This window comes from Phalacrocorax aristotelis, chromosome 7, assembly GCF_949628215.1.
Source record: "Phalacrocorax aristotelis chromosome 7, bGulAri2.1, whole genome shotgun sequence".
In the NCBI taxonomy this organism is placed as follows: domain Eukaryota; kingdom Metazoa; phylum Chordata; class Aves; order Suliformes; family Phalacrocoracidae; genus Phalacrocorax; species Phalacrocorax aristotelis.
The window spans coordinates 30,578,133-30,595,652 of NC_134282.1; the positions used below are offsets into that span (position 1 = coordinate 30,578,133).

Consider the following 17,520-nt stretch of genomic DNA (forward strand, 5'->3'; position numbering starts at 1 on the left):
TTATCCAAGGCAGCTGTTCTTAAAAGGAACACAGCAATATCCTGTTTAAAATCAAGCCAGCATATGAAGCAACAAGAAAAAAAATGGAAAGGCACTTTTGTAAAATAATTTATGGTAAAAATAATCACATTCTTTCTCACTTCTAATTTTCTAGAAGAATAGAAGCAAGTTAAGCAAGGCCAGATGCTGAGATTAGCTCACCAGCTCCACATTGCGCTGCTGGAAAACCATGAGCAAATACTCACTGATGGCACACACACAAGATAGTAATGGTGATTTTATTGGAAAAGCAAATCTAATATTATAATAATTGTATTATATTACAGTGCAGAATTATATAGCTAGTAACTATTTAGCAGCATACGTGAGAAGAGGTATTGTTTAACAGCTTTTGTTTCAAGCCAGCAAGGAGGCAGAAAACCCCATTTCTGCAGCTCAGGTTACAGATTGGTAAACACTCTTATTTGGCTGCTGCTCAAACTCGTTTGGTGTCTGAACCCATTCAAGGTGTTCAACCTGCTCTTCTTAAAGGCCACATTTTTAGGTCTTGAGGCATGTACAGACTGAGCGAGCAGCAACATGGAGAGCTTCCAAATCAATTGCTTCCCATTTCCATTTGCACTCCCAGTAAGCAGGAAAGCTGCTGACAACCCTACTGTTGAACTTGTTCTGGCACATTTCTAGTTTTATTTCATCCCAGCCTCTACACACTTATCTCCCCCCAGCCACGGGTAAATTGAGAAACAAAGCCAAGGAAGCACAGAGGCAGACGGGAGCAGCTGTCTGGAAGATGAGGAGTGCTAGTGACCCGATTTGCAGAGCCAGGGAAAACAGACAACACGCAAGGACATCGATTTTGTACAGTCTCCACAAAGCCAAAGTTATCTCGTACATAAGCACCAGCTGTTCCTCACCACAGCTATACCCAGTGATAATCCCCAGTGTTCAAAATCAACAGGTTTACTGCACATACAGAAGGAAATAGTGTGAGACGGAAAATGCTTTTAGTTACCAAAAGCTTCTATATGCTGTTTTACTCGGGTTAGCAATGGCAACATCACCCAATGTCCCCACAGTTGAGATACTCACATTGTAGAAGGTGAGATACCAGGAGAGCAGCCGTATTGTAGCTGCAGGTCAGTCGTTCCTCTGCTAAGTCTCTCTTGATTTGCAATGCAAACAGGTACCTGAGAGAGAGTTACAAGTACCACCTTGACATGTGAAAGAACAGTAAAACAACTGAGCAGTATTTTATAAAACCAGCATCTCCTAACTCATCCTCTCTCCAAAACCAAGATAATACAGAAGCCTTGCTACCAAGGACGGTCACATCAAACCAAACAACATGTGACTAAACCAGTGCAATTTATAAGCATCAATAAACACACAGGGACAAGGAAGCAGAAGGAAAACCATGCTTTTAACAAGTCTGATTTGTGAAGGAATACAGCAGCTGCGATTTTTAGCTGGAAAGAAACTTAATGAACATGTTAAGTGATTTTATTTATTAGAACAAGGATGGGAGAATATCACTGATTCCAATATCTTGTGAGGAAAAATAATGAGCATTTCGGCTAGCACTCAATTAATTTACTGAGTGGTTATATTTTCCAGGACTATAACATTAACAGCCTGTAAAGACAGTAAGAAATTAAATTACATTTTCTTATCCTGCTATACTCATTTAACTAAAGTATTCCCCCAATCCGTTGCTAAAGAGGAATCGATTTCTGTTTAACAGTTTTGTGTAAGTAATAAGCTGCCTGCAAAACGTACAAGGGTAGAAGAAAAACACAGCAGCCTTGAAAGTGTGCTGATAAGGACTGATTTGGTAACCTAAACTAATTCTAATACATGTTTATGAATGTAATGCTGCCTTTTGTGTTTTCTTTTTTTACTTGAAGGTGCAATAAGGACTCCAGTAAATAGACAACCTTTGAACTGACAGATTGATCAATATTCTTTACCAAATTACACCCTGAAAGAAAGCAGTAATTTTTTAAAAGAAGAATTAATTTTAAAAACATTACATAGCATATTCTTGAAGCAAAAAGATAATAAAAGGTATACATTCTGAATGTGGGTTTTTCTTTTTTTTTTTTAAAGTGCTGTAAGAATGTATTAAAGAATTCTATAAAGTATGCTCTGTTTTTCTGCATATCTAGCTGTGCTATCTTGGTTTCTTCAACACACTCACAATAAAATGTACATATCATTAATAGCATTATGAAATACCTAGAGCTCTAAGCACAGACCAGAATGCCACAATAAATACTCCATAAATAGACGAAAACAGTAAAGCATGTTTGCTAGTTGTAGAATACTTAGTGTGGATAATAAAACATTTATTAAAATATGTACTGATTATTTTGTTATAGGTACTGTTTATAAATAAGATTATTTGCTCTCTACCCTGTCTCTTTTGACACCATGATGTTTGACAAGCCTTAAATTGCATTCCTTTCTGTTTTGAAAAATATTTTTTCCACTAACATTCATCTGCCAACATGTGTCTGCTGAAACTGTGACACTAACAAAAAGCGCTCTTTTGCTCATCTTCAATGTAAGTTTTGTCTGGAAACAGATGCAGCGTCCTCCTACTCTTACCTTCCTTTCGTTTCAGTAGCTAATGCAAATCAAATTCTTCAAAAAGTACGTTACCTAGTATATTCCTCTTGCAACTGACCCGGATCTGGAGGGAAAAACTTTACAGCTAGACGAAGCACTGTAGTCTTTGGTCCTATAAGAAACATTAGTTATTTCAGAAAAAACCTCTTGTTCTTCAAAACCACATGCATATAATGTTTTTCAACATGCACAGAAATAAAACACACATGAAGTCTAGCCAGCTTTCAGCTTGCCAGCTAACTACAGCAGGCCTATGGGGTATAGGTTGTCCATGTCAATGGAGATACAGCAGATAGTATAGACAGTTCCTCTGAAAACTACTTCCAAGACAAGTCTGCAGTCTGAATGCTGGAAAAATAGTTTCATGGAACACGAAAGCTGTAATACCCCAAAGCAACGACTTGACTGCATACTGAGGCATCACAGATAACCCAGCGAGAGCTTCCCAGAAGGGGAGGAGGGTGGAGACACGTTCCACAGGCTCCCCCCAACACCAGCCACCACCACCAGAGCTGTCAATGAGCTGAACCCACGTGTCCACCCAGACCCAGCTGGTTCCCCACAGAGATAAAAGTGCTTTTGCAGCCTGCTCCTGGCATGCCTGTTAATACCCATTTCTTTACATTTTTAACATCTCAATTTCAACAACAGGGAGAAAACTGATTTAGCGTTTAAATCTAAACAGAACCCTAAGTAACTATCTGGAATAGTCCATCATGCTCTGTGTAACATTTTACAAGAAAACCCAACTGCAACTAGACTGCACTAACAGTTTCAGCGTCATGACAGCCTGCTGAACCAGCTGACTGGATGCCCACAACCCCATGTTTCACCAGTATTTTTTGAGGAATGCTACAGCATACCACAATTGCTTACCATGCCACAACTGGGCACCACTGGTCTGCTGCTGTTTTTCCTGTTTTTAAAGCAGACAAAGCTAAGTATTTTGCAGGCAGTCAAAGCACTAGACAACTTTTGCTTACAGAAGCCTGTTGAGTACCCATCTCACATTTGCAGGCATTCCCCAGACAAGAGGAGCACCGCTCATTTGCTGCAGCCCCACGCTCCACCGACAGCATCTCCACTCAGCTGCGACAGACCTAGACCCATCCCCAACGTGCACTTTCCCACGAGGAGTGAGGACAGTCCACCTTGAGCATGCAGAGCCGCAGAAAGGCAGGACAAACTGCAGAAAGACAGATGCCCTCTAAAAGGCAGAGGAAGACCTGGGATGGGAAAAGCTGCAATGCCTCTTCTTGCTAAACTCCCCTCCTCTGGGTGCAATGGGCAGGATACCCACTTATTTCACAACCTGACTGAACCTCGAATCCAGCCCTGCTTACACGTGACCTACAGAGGTGCCTTGCAGCCCCAGCCACTGCCATATCAAAGCAAGCTTAGCCAAATTTAAAAAAAAAAAATATCAAATTTATTTGAGCATGTTGGTAAGGACAGGCCAGCCTCCTTTGATTTATTTTAAGCACCAAGATATCTTAAAGATTGACAAAGTCCAGTTTGACCCATCAACCCCAAAGTATGATTTCTTCTGTCCGGAATACCCGATTCCCACACACTGAACGCTCCTCTGCTTACTCACCCTCTTGTTTGCCAACGGGGCAATAACAAACCTTGCTTTCTGCCAAGTAGCTGGGAGAACTAACTCTCAGGCTATCGCAGCTGTCAGAAGAGCAGCTCCTAGCTTCCAATCCCAGAGCTACCAAACCTTTGGTGAACCAAAAAACCTGAAAACCTCATCCTAATTACAGTGTAATATCTAGAAATTAAAGGAGGCTGGAAACAACACACCATAACCGTACACAAAGCACACATTTGGCAGAGACTAAAACCATACTAAGGATTTTATAGCTCTTGAGACACACCAAGTGAGGAAAACAAAACTTTACATCAAATTTCTGAAAATGCTCCAAGCCTTTGGAAGACCTTCACAAGGTTAAGAACAGACCTGCACATTACTCACACCAATCAACTGGAAAGTATTGCTGCAGCAGCAATTTTGGCAGTGTTCTGAGCATCACTTAAATTAAATGATAATAAATATAAAAAAAAACCCAAACATAATGCTGCGTATTTGCATCTGTAGCACAACTCCTCCTGGTTTTTGTTTTTTTAATCTCATCTTTTGTCTATGAACAACTCCCATTCTAACTAGGCAAAGAAACACTGGGCCAGTCTTAACCAAGATACAGAATTTATTGTAAGAAGCCAAATCTCAGCAAACCAAGAACAACAACAAAAAAAGAGAAGCGAAGAAAAATTACTTATGCAGGTATGGTGAACACAACACTATATAAAACTGGCAACACCTCAGAGAAGGTACCCAAATGCCAACCTGATATTGTGCACCTATTCGGAAGTCAAGAATTTGGATCTAAACTCCTTGCTTTCTAGAGTGGTTCAGTAATAAAACTGACTGCATTCATTTAAAATTAAATGAAAATAAAATCCTTATAATACAATATAAAGTTCTATATAGCTCAAAATAGGTCTTTAGCCAACACTAATTTGAAGTAAATGTTAATCTACATCTTTTGTTTTTAGAGAGCTTGTCAAAGACTCTGAACTGCATGCCTACAAGTACACCACAATCAGCATCAACATAAACTAACAGGTTTGAGCTGTAGAACCTTGAAGTCCGTGGTAGTATCTAACATTCCCCTACCGCTGGACTAAAAGTTACAAAGGTAACTCCAAAATCATTAAATTCTAAAAACCAAACCGAACAAACAAAAACCCAACCCCCCCACCCCACCCCACCCCACCAAAAAACCAAACAACAACAACAAAAAAAAAACCCAAACCAAAAAAACCACTTCAAAGCAGGTTCTTAAAGTGAGAATATAGGAAAAGATCATCCACCCATGCCAAGTCCAGGAATTTCCTAAGAGCATGAGCAAACTCACCAAATCTCATTCTTACAGAATTTCGCTTTCCTTTGGGAAACACCCAGCAGCCACCTGCAGAGCAGGGGCACGCAGAAGGGAGCATACTGCCTTTTGCGTGTGTTGCTGCCAGGCTAGCCCACCTGCACCCAGCTGCCACCCGCCGCCCCAGGGAGCCCAGGCAGAGGGGCACTGGGGAAGGGCAGCCCCAACATGGCAGAGGAGCACAGAGGCTGAAGCCAGGGTAGATGTGGCTAGGCTTGCACAGCGGTATTGTCAGATAGAAATGTCTTTCCATTATTGCAGCTTACTTAGTCACTTACTTCTGAAATGGCCAACTGCCTGAAATTATCAAGTAGTTAAATTAATTCTCATCTTAAGGCTTTGTATTTAGTAGTACTGTCAAAGGAGTTCTTAGAAGACGTTCCTATGCAATATGTCAGCTGCTGGATTCAATGGCAAAACAGCTTAAATTACTATACACGCAATTAATGTTTTAACCGTAAACGTCTTCCAGGCTTTCTACAGTCATATCTCATTTCAATATTAAAAACAGCAGAATGCCAGGAAGGGATTCAACTAGCATAAAAAGAAAAAAGAGCTCTCACACGAACTATCAAAACTTACAAATTTAAAATTTCAGAACTTTAACATGTGCCAGACAACTGACTGGTGTCTCCTACAGATTAAGATAAAAAAATTTTTTTCAAAGAAACCTTTCAGTGTCACTGGCAATATAGCACAGGCAGTAGACCAGCAAGCAGCAGAGCAGCCATAAATTTTAGTATATCCCCATGGTTTTAGACAATTTTAGAACAATATATGTACCATCACGGAACACACAGCCATCAGCCTAAGGTCTAAGGCCAAGTTTCCCAAATTTATATAGCATAGAAGAGGACACAGAAGGTGTAACCAAGTAGCATCACAGACCTGTGGTCCAGATCTTTTGACTAAGATGTAATTCCTTCCAGCACTGGAAAAACAAAACAAGCCTAACTGCATAAAGTATACAAAAAGATGGCACTCCAACAATTTTTTTGGGGGGTGGGGGAGGAAACAGAGAGTGAAAGTATTATATACCCTCCTAAGGAAGCCTTCTTTTATAGCTGGCTTGGCTCTTCTGATTAAAAAACAATGTTGGTAAAATTTTAAAGATCAGTCTAGAATTGGTGATTTCTTGTTTTCTGCCAGTTTTAGGCAGAAGAATAACTACAAGCTACCTCCCAGTACTAATTTTCAACATTTTTCAATTAAGATTTTGAAAGCAGTAGGACTCTTCCACACCCTCCTGATCTTGTTCTTCCACAAACCCTCTACAATCAGAAACAGAAAACAAGCAAACAGGTTAACCCCGTTCTAAAGGAAAAAAGTTTTATCTGATCTTTCAGCATCAGAATAATAAGTATACTGTATTCTTCAATTATTTTTAGCCTTCAGCGTGCATCTCACATTACTTTTTAGAGTATCATAAAGCAAAGATAGCACCACTATTGCAATATCCTCCTGGACAAAGAGCAGAAACAAATTTCACAACTGAAGCAAAGAGGACTCTGAAGCTGCAGCACCCACTGTGTGGGAGATCCCTGCCTCTGTTCTTCGTGGGAGATCCCTACCTCTGCTCTTCCCGAGTACATTGAGAGATTTTTTTGTGAGTGAGATGGGAATACCCACCCCAATGAAATTCCCTGCATGTCAGCAAGCTCTGAGTGCAGCTTTTTACAGCCTTTCTGAAATGTGTATCAGCTCTCAGGCAGATCTCATGCCTGCAGATGCTACCTCCTCTCATGCAACATGTGCAATAAGCCAGAATACTCCTTTTTCTTTCCACCATAAGACAACACAACTTACAAAAAAGCTCACAAACATCAAGCGTCATGTTTTGCTTATACATAACACCAGCTGACCCAATCTATCTAGATATTTATCAGGAAGAATCATACCTTCAGTAAATTTCCATTCCACCCATTATATACTACATATTCAAAGCATCAGGTTTGCATGCCTGAACAGGAACCACTATCACCCCTACCAAGTACAATTTTCAGGGAAGCATAACCAGTAAATCAAGTAGTAATTGTGAAAGCAACCCACATAAAGCAGATGCAAATTAAGGAAAATTTGCTTTTTTAAACTACTTACTCCGTACTTGTTTAATAACAGGTTTCATAGGTTCCAGCCAAATCTGAAATTAAAGAAAAAAATATTACAAACCGACATTCTTATTTGAATACAATATGAAAACATCAAAGGTAAATTCAAATACAGCAGCAATTTATGAGTATGCATTTCTTCCTCACTACAGTAATGTAGCAATTTCTTTGCTTTAAAGAAATGTACTTATCTATTTGAATTGATATTTATTATGCATCAACCGAAAAACCACTGATCCCTGCTTAAAGCTCATCTGGACAGAAGAAAAGCCAAGTCAGCAAAAGCACACCACTACTGCCAAGACAGAAATCGTGCCAAAACACATGACTGTAGACAGGACCAGGCTATAGAATAACAGAAGGTCTGGAGAACATGACAAGGTCCAAATTTTTTTCACTTCCATGCTTTGTCATTCTCCCTTACCTACCTACTTCAGTATTTTCACTTGATATTAATTTCCCACAAACTTGTCTCTTTTGACAAGTACATTTTTAAAGAATGGCTATTGTTCTTGTAAAAGGAGCGTCCATAAAACTAATACAAAGTATTCTGGAGGCTCAATTTCCCCCGCACCCCCAACAAAAATCTGTATCAAGACAATTATGTTTGGCTCTTACTAGTTTGTTCTATGTCTGAGAGACAGCGCTGAGGATTTTAAGAACCTTCTTAGATACAGAAACACTTTGGATCCTTTGCAGAGGAAATGGAAAGCAAACAAGCTTGACTCTCTCCTTGGCTCGAGAGCAGCCTGTATTAGTGCAATTAACACTCTCCGTGTTCTCAGGCATATTTTCTGCATGTGAGTCTAAAACTAGAAAACGTAATAGAAAAAATAATGAAGACACAATTTGAGGAATATTTTCTAGTTCAGAAGCCATGTTGTCCTCCTTGCAAGGCATGGGATAAGTGACTAGGAGGCTTACAGAGTGTCAGCATTTCTCTGTATCAATCATTTAAAAAGCTTGCAGGTCTATATGTCTGCTGAGGTTCATATTTATTAGAAAAAGGTTCATATTGACTCTTCAGGCAAATTAATTGAAGACTAAATTATCTGAAGATAAATACGAACACTACCAAATTACACACTGCAATATGATTTTCTAAGCACTCCACAGACTACACTTTGAGTTCCCCCTTTCAGAGGAAGGGAGGATTTTATTTAAATCCCTGGAAGTGGGAACATCAACTATTTAACTGCTTTATACAGTTTTTTGAGATTTAACAAGAAGTAGAATGCAATTCCTCCCCTCTGCTTTATTAGTTATTGTTCCAGTAAGCAAAGCAGATTTACAAGAATCAAAGAGAGAATTCTACAGAAGACTTTGAGACTTTTGACACTCAAGCAACTGCATTTCTCCAACCTTTTTATTATACTGAATTCATCAGGGAACTGTACATACCCAATGTGACTGGATGTTCTGGAACTCGATCCCAAAGTAATCTGATTCGATCAAATTCAGATGCTTGTAAACTTCTGTCAATAACGTCTGGCCATAGTATTTTGACTAAGGAAGTAAAAAAAAGATAAAAAACACAGTGAGATGAAAATAAGTAAATTTACCACAAATGAGAAAAAAATTACAGCAACTTTAGAATATCTCAACGATTTTTCACATTATTTTTGTCACTGTAACATGCAAACATACAATATACAGGCACAGCTCCATACAGGCATGTTTTACAGAACCAGAGGAACTCAAGCTGGAAGGGACCACTGGAGGTCACCTATGTCCAACCTCCTGCTCAAAGCTATGAGACCAAACTAGACCAGTTGCAAACTATTTGCAGCTCCTTCAATAAACCAGCACCATTTGTTTGTCTAGCTGGATGGCATGGCTCTCCCCCAGCTGCAGTGGACTGAGGCAGGGGCTGCCAAAATCCTGCTCGCATACACACCCCCTCACTTGTACCAACACCAGAGACCACCCAGCCACACGCAACTTTCACACCAGCAAGACTTGAAAATGTATGCAGATGTTTTAAGTGAGTCCTAGACAGCCGAGGAAGGCTGGCCCAGGGTGGTTTGCATCCAACCAGAATTTACTCCCAACCCAGAAAGCCCTGTCTGGCCCCACAGGGAAGCAGGAGCTGCGCGAGCAGGACTTCACAGGGCTAGGCTGACTACTGCCAGGGAAATCACACCGACTGAGCGGAGGCTGCTCACCGCAGCACATGCAATGCCTTTACTGATAGAACTAGAACTCATCTCCTACAAAGGCACATCTCTGAAAATCCCTAACTTTTTTCTTCCAATGGCATTCAAGAAAAATTTATTCTGTTAACTAAGAAATAAACAGGAAGGTTATAGTGGGAACCCAAACACTCTCCTCTTGCACCGTGTCTTCTGTGTGAAGTCATTGGCAATTAATCCCTCCCGCAAGAAACCCACTCATTAGCCCTTTTCACAGTCAAGTTGGGTGTAAAGCCACAAAACAAACACTGGCAGAAAGCAGCTATGGTAACACGGGAAAAAACAGGAAACCTTCACAGCACACGCAAAACAGCTACACTTGGGTCTGCATATGAGCTTGCTCTTGGCACCCATTATAGTTTGACTGCAGCAGCCCCCACAAGAAAAATAACATTTATGAACCCACATACCAGTCCATCAGGATCACACAGAAAAGAATCCAGAGGGCTTTCTCAGCCCTTGGCACCTGTTCTAGCAACGCACAAACGCCAGCAGGATGGCTAGCGTAGGCTGCAGAAGGAGGTGGCATGGCTACTAACATCCATGCTTTGCCTTGGCCCACAGAAGTAATCTGCAACTGCAACAAGGTCTGGCATCACTCTGGTCGGACAGGTTATCCAGCAGAACGCACCTCAGGCATTCGTGCCACTGAGGTCTCTTTTATTTGGAAGAGTCAAAGTGCCGGAAGACTCTTAAACCTTACTATCAAAACTGGCACACAGTTCTGTAATTGGCTCTTTAAACTCAGGATGGTGTCTCTTTTAAAAGTATTAGGTATTATAATAAAATAGTAATATAATAATTTAATGAAATATGCAGATGAAACTACCTAACAATGAATGGACCACTTTAGGTTAAAATAAAGAGGGTTTTAAAAAGTAAAAACAGATGGTGAAAGTTGGGGAAATTGTTTCACATTACTGAGATACATACAAATTCAAGAGTAATTGCTTCTTACAGGAACAAGAGAGTAACTTTTGATGTTTTTAGAAATGTGAAATTTAGCTAAATAACTCTGTACCACAAAATAGTAGTACAGTTTCTTCAGTGAGAAAAAGCATGACAGCTCCGCAGTACTGCAAACCTGAAATAGCTTTGGTAATCGCACTGCTGTGAAGAGCTGACTGAATTCAGTGCTATTGCCAAGGAGGAAAGTACAGAAACAGAAGAACAGGGAGTGATACGAGATCAGCTCGTCCTTCTCATCCATGCTTTCACAAGTCACCTATACCTATAAGGGCAACCACAGGTGTGACGCGTAGGTCAGGTAAATGCACCTGGAATAAACACCACTGATTTAGAAAGTTTACTGGCAAGAGAGAAAATCAAGTCAGTCAGGAGCCCAGGGGAGACAAGGGGCGGGGGGGGGGGGGGGGGGGGGAGGGGTGCAGGTAGGGAAGGACAATCCTGTCCTCAAACCCAGAATGAGAGAGCTGATCCAGGCACATAGCACACAGCCTTCAAAGATCTTGGTGCTGTGCTTCATTAGCACATAAACCCAGAGGACATGGGAATAAAACTCACATGCAACCAGTGCAAGCCCTGTAAGCCAACACTGGCTGCTCATGCTGAAAAAGCTAGCAAGGGAGTGCAGCAGCTTCAGCCCAAAGGAAGCAGGATGCTTTCACTAGGGCTCGAGGTCACTCATTCGCCACATAGGACTCGAGCAGTGCCATGAGCAGCTATCACCTCTGCTGAGAAATAGGTAACATTTATTGAGCAGCAACGCTTGGGTAACTGTTCTGGTTGATATTTCACAGCCTGACTGCAGAACATCTACTAAACATATCATGCTGGATCAGGCCACTGATGCCAGAACATCAAATAAAACTAGAGGTGAGGAGAAATGATCCCCTTTGTCACTTCAGTGGATACAGAGGTGCCTGTTTGGGAGATGACACAATACGGCGAGAAGGAGTGCTCTCCTCTTTTTCTGGACAAGTTTTGTGATGTCTGAAATGGCATTTTCTTTGTAAGAACACATTGAATTTTTTTTGCCAAATTCTGTGCTTGTAGAAGACACTGTGGGTATGGGTTTTGGTTTTTAAATTATGATAATGAAATAAGGAATGATACAGGTAATGGTAAACCACACTAAACTTTCTTGCTCTTCTGTCTACAGGCATGTTTCTCAGACATGTTACAGGCTGCTTGCCACAGGACCCACACATTCCTGGAGAAATGCATTTTGAAAATTAAATTTTTAACTTTCAAATTAAATACATTTCTTGCTTTGCAGTTGCAAATAAATCTTAAAATAGTAACAGAAGAAAATATCGTTAAATATAGTAGGACACACACCCCCTTTATTTTTTTTTAAGGTAGATACACACATATTTATTCTTATTGTATGCCTACTCTTCACAGGCACCACAGATTTGAGAAAGGAATGCGTTTTAGCCAGTGATATTTGTGGGGATGCAGCGATATCCTGACCGACCTCAAACTTCCATCTATAGAAGACAGGCCACACCAGCCTGCCTTTTCATGGATGGATCTATTAACCTCTAGAGTTTAATAGAGAGATGCCCTGTGACCCCAAGTGTCAGATTTCTCATTTGTGAAATAGCAGTAATTCTGGTCCCAACCACCTTCTGTTAGAATTAAACTTGGATTAACTTGTGAAAGATATCTGGCAACAGTTTAGACAAATTTTACAGTCACACTGTGTGCTGTGCTGATTAAGGAAACTGTGCCCTGTCCATTGCTAGTTATATACAGCTGTTAAAATTATGCCCATCAGATCGTCATATGCAGGTCTCTCCCATCCACAGCATTTAAACTGAGTTACATCTCTGTGGCTCCATCAAGCTCTGTGCCCGGTGACAGTCCAGCTGCCTTCGTTTCTCCCAAAAAGAAAGTCCATACTGTGTACATACCCCTGGCACCTCTCTCCTTCCCCTGACAAGCCCGCGTACCCTTCAAGAGAAGCTGGAGATGAAGAAATTAAGATGGTCAGAGCTGGGAGCACTTGACAACTGATCAAATTATACAAGTGCCATCCAAACATTAGAAGTGTAAAATTATTGTGACTGGGCTATCAACTGTAATTTTGGGTGTCATTTATAATAACAAGTTAAGAAAATCCTTGTTCTAAGCTGAACATCATTTCATAGCACTTTCTTCAAAGTATAAAGCAACAATAACAATGCCACATTTAAAAAGAACGGTATTAATTTTATTTTTATATAAAAATGCGTTACAAAAGCCTGAGACAGAACACAATCTTTTATTATTGTGTCTCAAATGCTGTGGGAAAACTCGTTAGAGCTATTTAGTTCCTCAAATTGTTTGTTACATTTATAACCATCCATTCCAAAAAGCTCCTTAAACATTTTAAAGTTGGCAAAAATGAAAGTTATATAGTGGGTAGCACCATGTCATTGGTTAATCTGGATAAAACCAGCACAAAGCAAAAACTTTCAAGTAATTACTTAATTACTGTAATTTTGATGTCAGGGCAAGAAGCTGCATGAATACTTTTCAGAAAGGTCCCATTTTCAGTACAAATTCACAACACGGCATACTTTCCATTCCAGACATCTCAGTTACTCTTTATATGCTGCCAAGACAACGACTACTGATATCACTGAATTACTCCACATATAAAAGAAAGGAAAAAAAAAAACAACAAACAACCCAGGGTGAAAATAATTAAATAGGCAGCTAACAAAAGCTTCCCCTAGTGACCCAGTCTAACTGTACTCTACTATAACAAGTCATCATCAGAAGACTGGTCAGTACAACAGATTTTTTTCAAGCAGATTTGTATATTTGATTAAGCTTGAAAAGATCCCGCAGAGCTGTGCAAGCAGGGTATCCTGACAGGCAGCAATGCCATGGAGGTCCCTGCCCTGGCAAAAACACCTCTGTGGCAATCTCCTGCCTGCACACAGGAGGAGTAACACCTTCAGATCAGGCTCAGCATTAAGCCACCGCCAGGCAGGGATCAAAATTAGTAGGAACAAACATTTTAAGTTGAAGTTTCTTGACTGAAGGAGGTATCTGTATTTTTTTTTTTTAGGACAGAGGAGTAAAATGTAAATAAATTTTTAAAAAAGGTCAGAACGAGTTATTTTTGTTTTATCATCCCAACTGTAATTTCCTATTTTCTCAAATATCACTACCTACATGGCAGATCCTCCCTCTGCCATAACATTTTAGCTTAGGAAGACAGAAAAATAAACTAGGAATACATAGCCTATGATTTTCAGTAGACCATAGTTCAGTATTATTGAAACCAATTCTTCCTCAGTAACTCCCAAACATGTCTTCCTGAACATCTTAACTTTCTACTTCCATCCATTTTAACTTTAACAAAAAAACCCAGTATTTTCATAATTAGTAGTATTCTCGTATTCCAAAAAGGACAAACTGCCTTTGCTCAAACTTTCCAAAAATGAAATCCACTTTTAGTGGCAGTTAGGCTGGAGGAGAAAAAAAAAAAAATCAGTCCAAAAGCCGAGAGTCTGGAAAAAATTAAGAGTTATAAATGAGAGGTATAGAATGGAAACTCTTGTGCACCCAGAGCTGGAGGAGCCACTGGCCACCAACTTCAGCACACACCAGCTGTCCTTGGATTTTGTGTTACAGAAATCTGCAACTGTTGGGAGACCAAATCCTCCAGTAAACAGTGTATCTGCATGAGAGGAAGAAGTTTATACTTGACATCATCACTGACAAGTGGCCAAGACAGAGCGCCCCATGAGCTGCCAAAGAGAAGCACAGGCATGAAAAGTAAACTGAACTCACTTAAATAAGGACCCCTTCCCATTCATGGATTCTTTTATCTTCTTTTGGTGCACTTTAGTGGTTTTCCTAATGAAAAAGTGATTTCTCATCTTTTGGCAAATTAAAAAAAAAAGGACAATCAGCAACTAAACATAGCAGTTACACTAGACTTGTTATTTCCTTTCTTAACCAGAAATACACCAACATTTCAGTGAGTTTATAGCTCTGTTTACCTACAGCCCTTTTAGATCTCTGTCCAAATGCAGCATGATACAAAAACGCATTCAAAACTCCCTATTAAGAACTACCATTAACGCCATGTACAAACAAAAACTGTATTTATGAATGCAGGGTGTATGTTTAAACCACATGTATTAGAAAGAAGGAAGTAACATAAGGTGGGGCAAGGAATATAATTCATGAACTTTTTGTTTTCATGGGTAAGACAACCTTACAGTTCCATATTTAGTTTTTAATCCGCACACTGGAAAAGTAAAAAAAGTCACTGCCTTCTTTTTCAGTATTTTATTAGTTTCCCTGCCTCCCCACAAAAATGCATACCTGGTAACAACAGATGTATCAAACTCTGGTTTAACGTGCTCAGCCAAATACTACTTAAATACTACTTAATTTTGATTATCTGAACATTTAACAATAACTTTCAGCTTCAATTATTTCATTTTTTCTTTTAATACTTTGTGAAGAAAACTGTATTTTAAATACATGTGTTTTTTACTCACTCTTACATATTGACATGTCCCATCTACAGGTTATTTTACTAAGATGACAGCAAAAAGGCTTTGCAGTGCATTTAACAACCTACAGAGCATTGGATGCACAGCCTGCAATGTCAGGGGATTTGACTCTCTTATACAGGGTCCTCACCGCTGCTTCACACCATCGCAGTCTCTACCTGCCACTTACTGAAGACAACAATCATGACTTCCTCCAGAATTAGGTCAAGAGCTACAGGAGGCAACCCAGCATGCATGTAAGGTTTGTGAAACTTCTTCCAATTTTCCACTCTAGTCACTGGTATTTTTTATTATTATTTTTCCACCTGAGGGAGCACAGACCAGCTGCTAATGTGTCAGAGGTCGCCCATTTGCAGCAGCTGCTGTCCTGCATGGCGCTGGGAGAACCCTGGCACTTCACAGCTCACCCCAAGGAAGCCGAACCCATCCCCAGACCTCATTTCCCACGTCTGCAGCTGGCACTACACCAGCACAGCAGCCCCCGGACACTGGAAAGCACCATCATCGGAGCAACACGAACATCCATATCAGCCCCGAGCCGCAGCTGCACAGCACTTCTTATTTCACTGTCGCAGACTGAACTTTGGGAATACACTGCCACCCTGAAAATGATTTAATAACTTCTTCACAAATTCACACAGAGTTTTTTTACTTTTTAAAATATTGCACGTCATGTTATTTCTACATAGCATTGAAATCCAATTTACACAAATATGAAAGCTGCAAAACTAGATACGAATTTCTCAGCTATTTCAGGTTATATTATCACACTGTATATTGGGCAAAAATTTTTGTTTTAAAAAAATTCTAAGACTCCCCCATGATTTTTTGTCTTAAGTTTTCAGTGGTTATTTTTGTTGTGGTTTGGGGGGTTTTGGGGTTTTTTTTTTGTGTTGGTTTTGGTTTTTGGTGGGTTTGGGATCTGTGGGTGGGTTTTGTTTTGTTTAAAAAAAAAACAAAAACAAAACAGAATCCACAGCCATACAAATTATTCTAGAAATGTAAGCGTCTAGCTCATTTCATTAAGGCTAGCTTTAAAACCTGTGATCATTTAAAGGTTCAAGTAGCGTTGAAGCACTTCACTGCCAAATGAGCCAGCTCTACCCAACAAACATGCTTTTCCAGAGCTGCTAGACTTGCTGGATGCCTGAAATTAGGAAAACAATAATTTGTTGACATGGGAAAAGATCTCCAAGAGGGAGGGAATTATGTGAACAAGACTGTATACTTGGGTAGACAACATATGGTCCCAAGTTCCAAAAGTGCTCTCATGCTGAAATACCTGGCGCACTCAAAGTAAAACACATTGTGCTCAGAGAAAAAATAAAACGGCACCATGGTTAAGCACTAAACAAACACATGTTCTTCAAGTGCTATAAACAAAAGCACACAGGAGAGCCACATAAAAAATACTGGGTGCCAAGCAGAAACTCTACAGTTGCTTTCATTACCTGGAGAGAAAAAAGCAAAGGGTGCACTCCCCAATACCTCTGCTATGAAGCTCCAGGCTACCTGGGGAACAGGTAGGTCACCCCAGTTAAAACCCCAGAGCACATCATTAGAAAGAGTTTTGCAGAACACTACTGCTTGACTGTTTGGCACCAGAGTTGATGCTTGCTAATAGACATTCAGGCGACAGCAGCGACAGTATCATGGAAAGCAGCCACTTTGGGGTGGCTGACCCCACGCGGCAGTGAAGATCATGGCAGCAGAAATGCCAGAAAACTGCGTTAACGGTAAGGGGGGTTTTTTTGTTTTTTCTTTTTTCTGCAAAAGGCCAGAGCAACCCTGCACCAATGGCCTTCCTCAAACATCAAGCGCACATTTGGAAGAGCTCAACCTCATCAGCATGCTACCTTAAATATCTGCACCATTTCAAGCCTTTAAACAGTTTGGTGGCTGAAATAACCAAGGACAGGGTACAAGTGCCTAGTTATAAAAGCAGCCTGCTGTCAAAATGGGCAGTGTGCCATTAATAGCCATTCTCAAAAAAATGCCTTTTTTCCACTTCAAGAAATTAAGGTTCATAACAGAACATCTAAGCACCTACTTTGTTTATCCAAGTATAATAAGGCTAAGAAGTAGAAGTTAGGAGACTGACGATCTCAATTCCCACCCCCCAAACTTTGCTACAAGACCCTACACACTTGTGCAAACCATG

The 17,520-nt window shown here is 40.2% G+C and overlaps 1 protein-coding gene across 5 annotated transcripts in view; it reads right to left on the reverse strand.

The window, feature by feature from the left end:
• FARP2 (FERM, ARH/RhoGEF and pleckstrin domain protein 2) overlaps nt 1-17,520 on the reverse strand; it is an 85,235-nt gene that overhangs the window by 54,122 nt on the left and 13,593 nt on the right. For all 5 annotated transcript variants that reach the window (XM_075099643.1, XM_075099640.1, XM_075099644.1 and 2 more), the window contains exons 3-6: nt 9,083-9,187; nt 7,671-7,713; nt 2,662-2,740; nt 1,090-1,187 (exon numbers count right to left, since the gene is read on the reverse strand). In XM_075099643.1, coding sequence (XP_074955744.1) covers nt 1,090-1,187; nt 2,662-2,740; nt 7,671-7,713; nt 9,083-9,187 — 325 coding nt within the window. The remainder of the gene's footprint in view (nt 1-1,089; nt 1,188-2,661; nt 2,741-7,670; nt 7,714-9,082; nt 9,188-17,520) is intronic.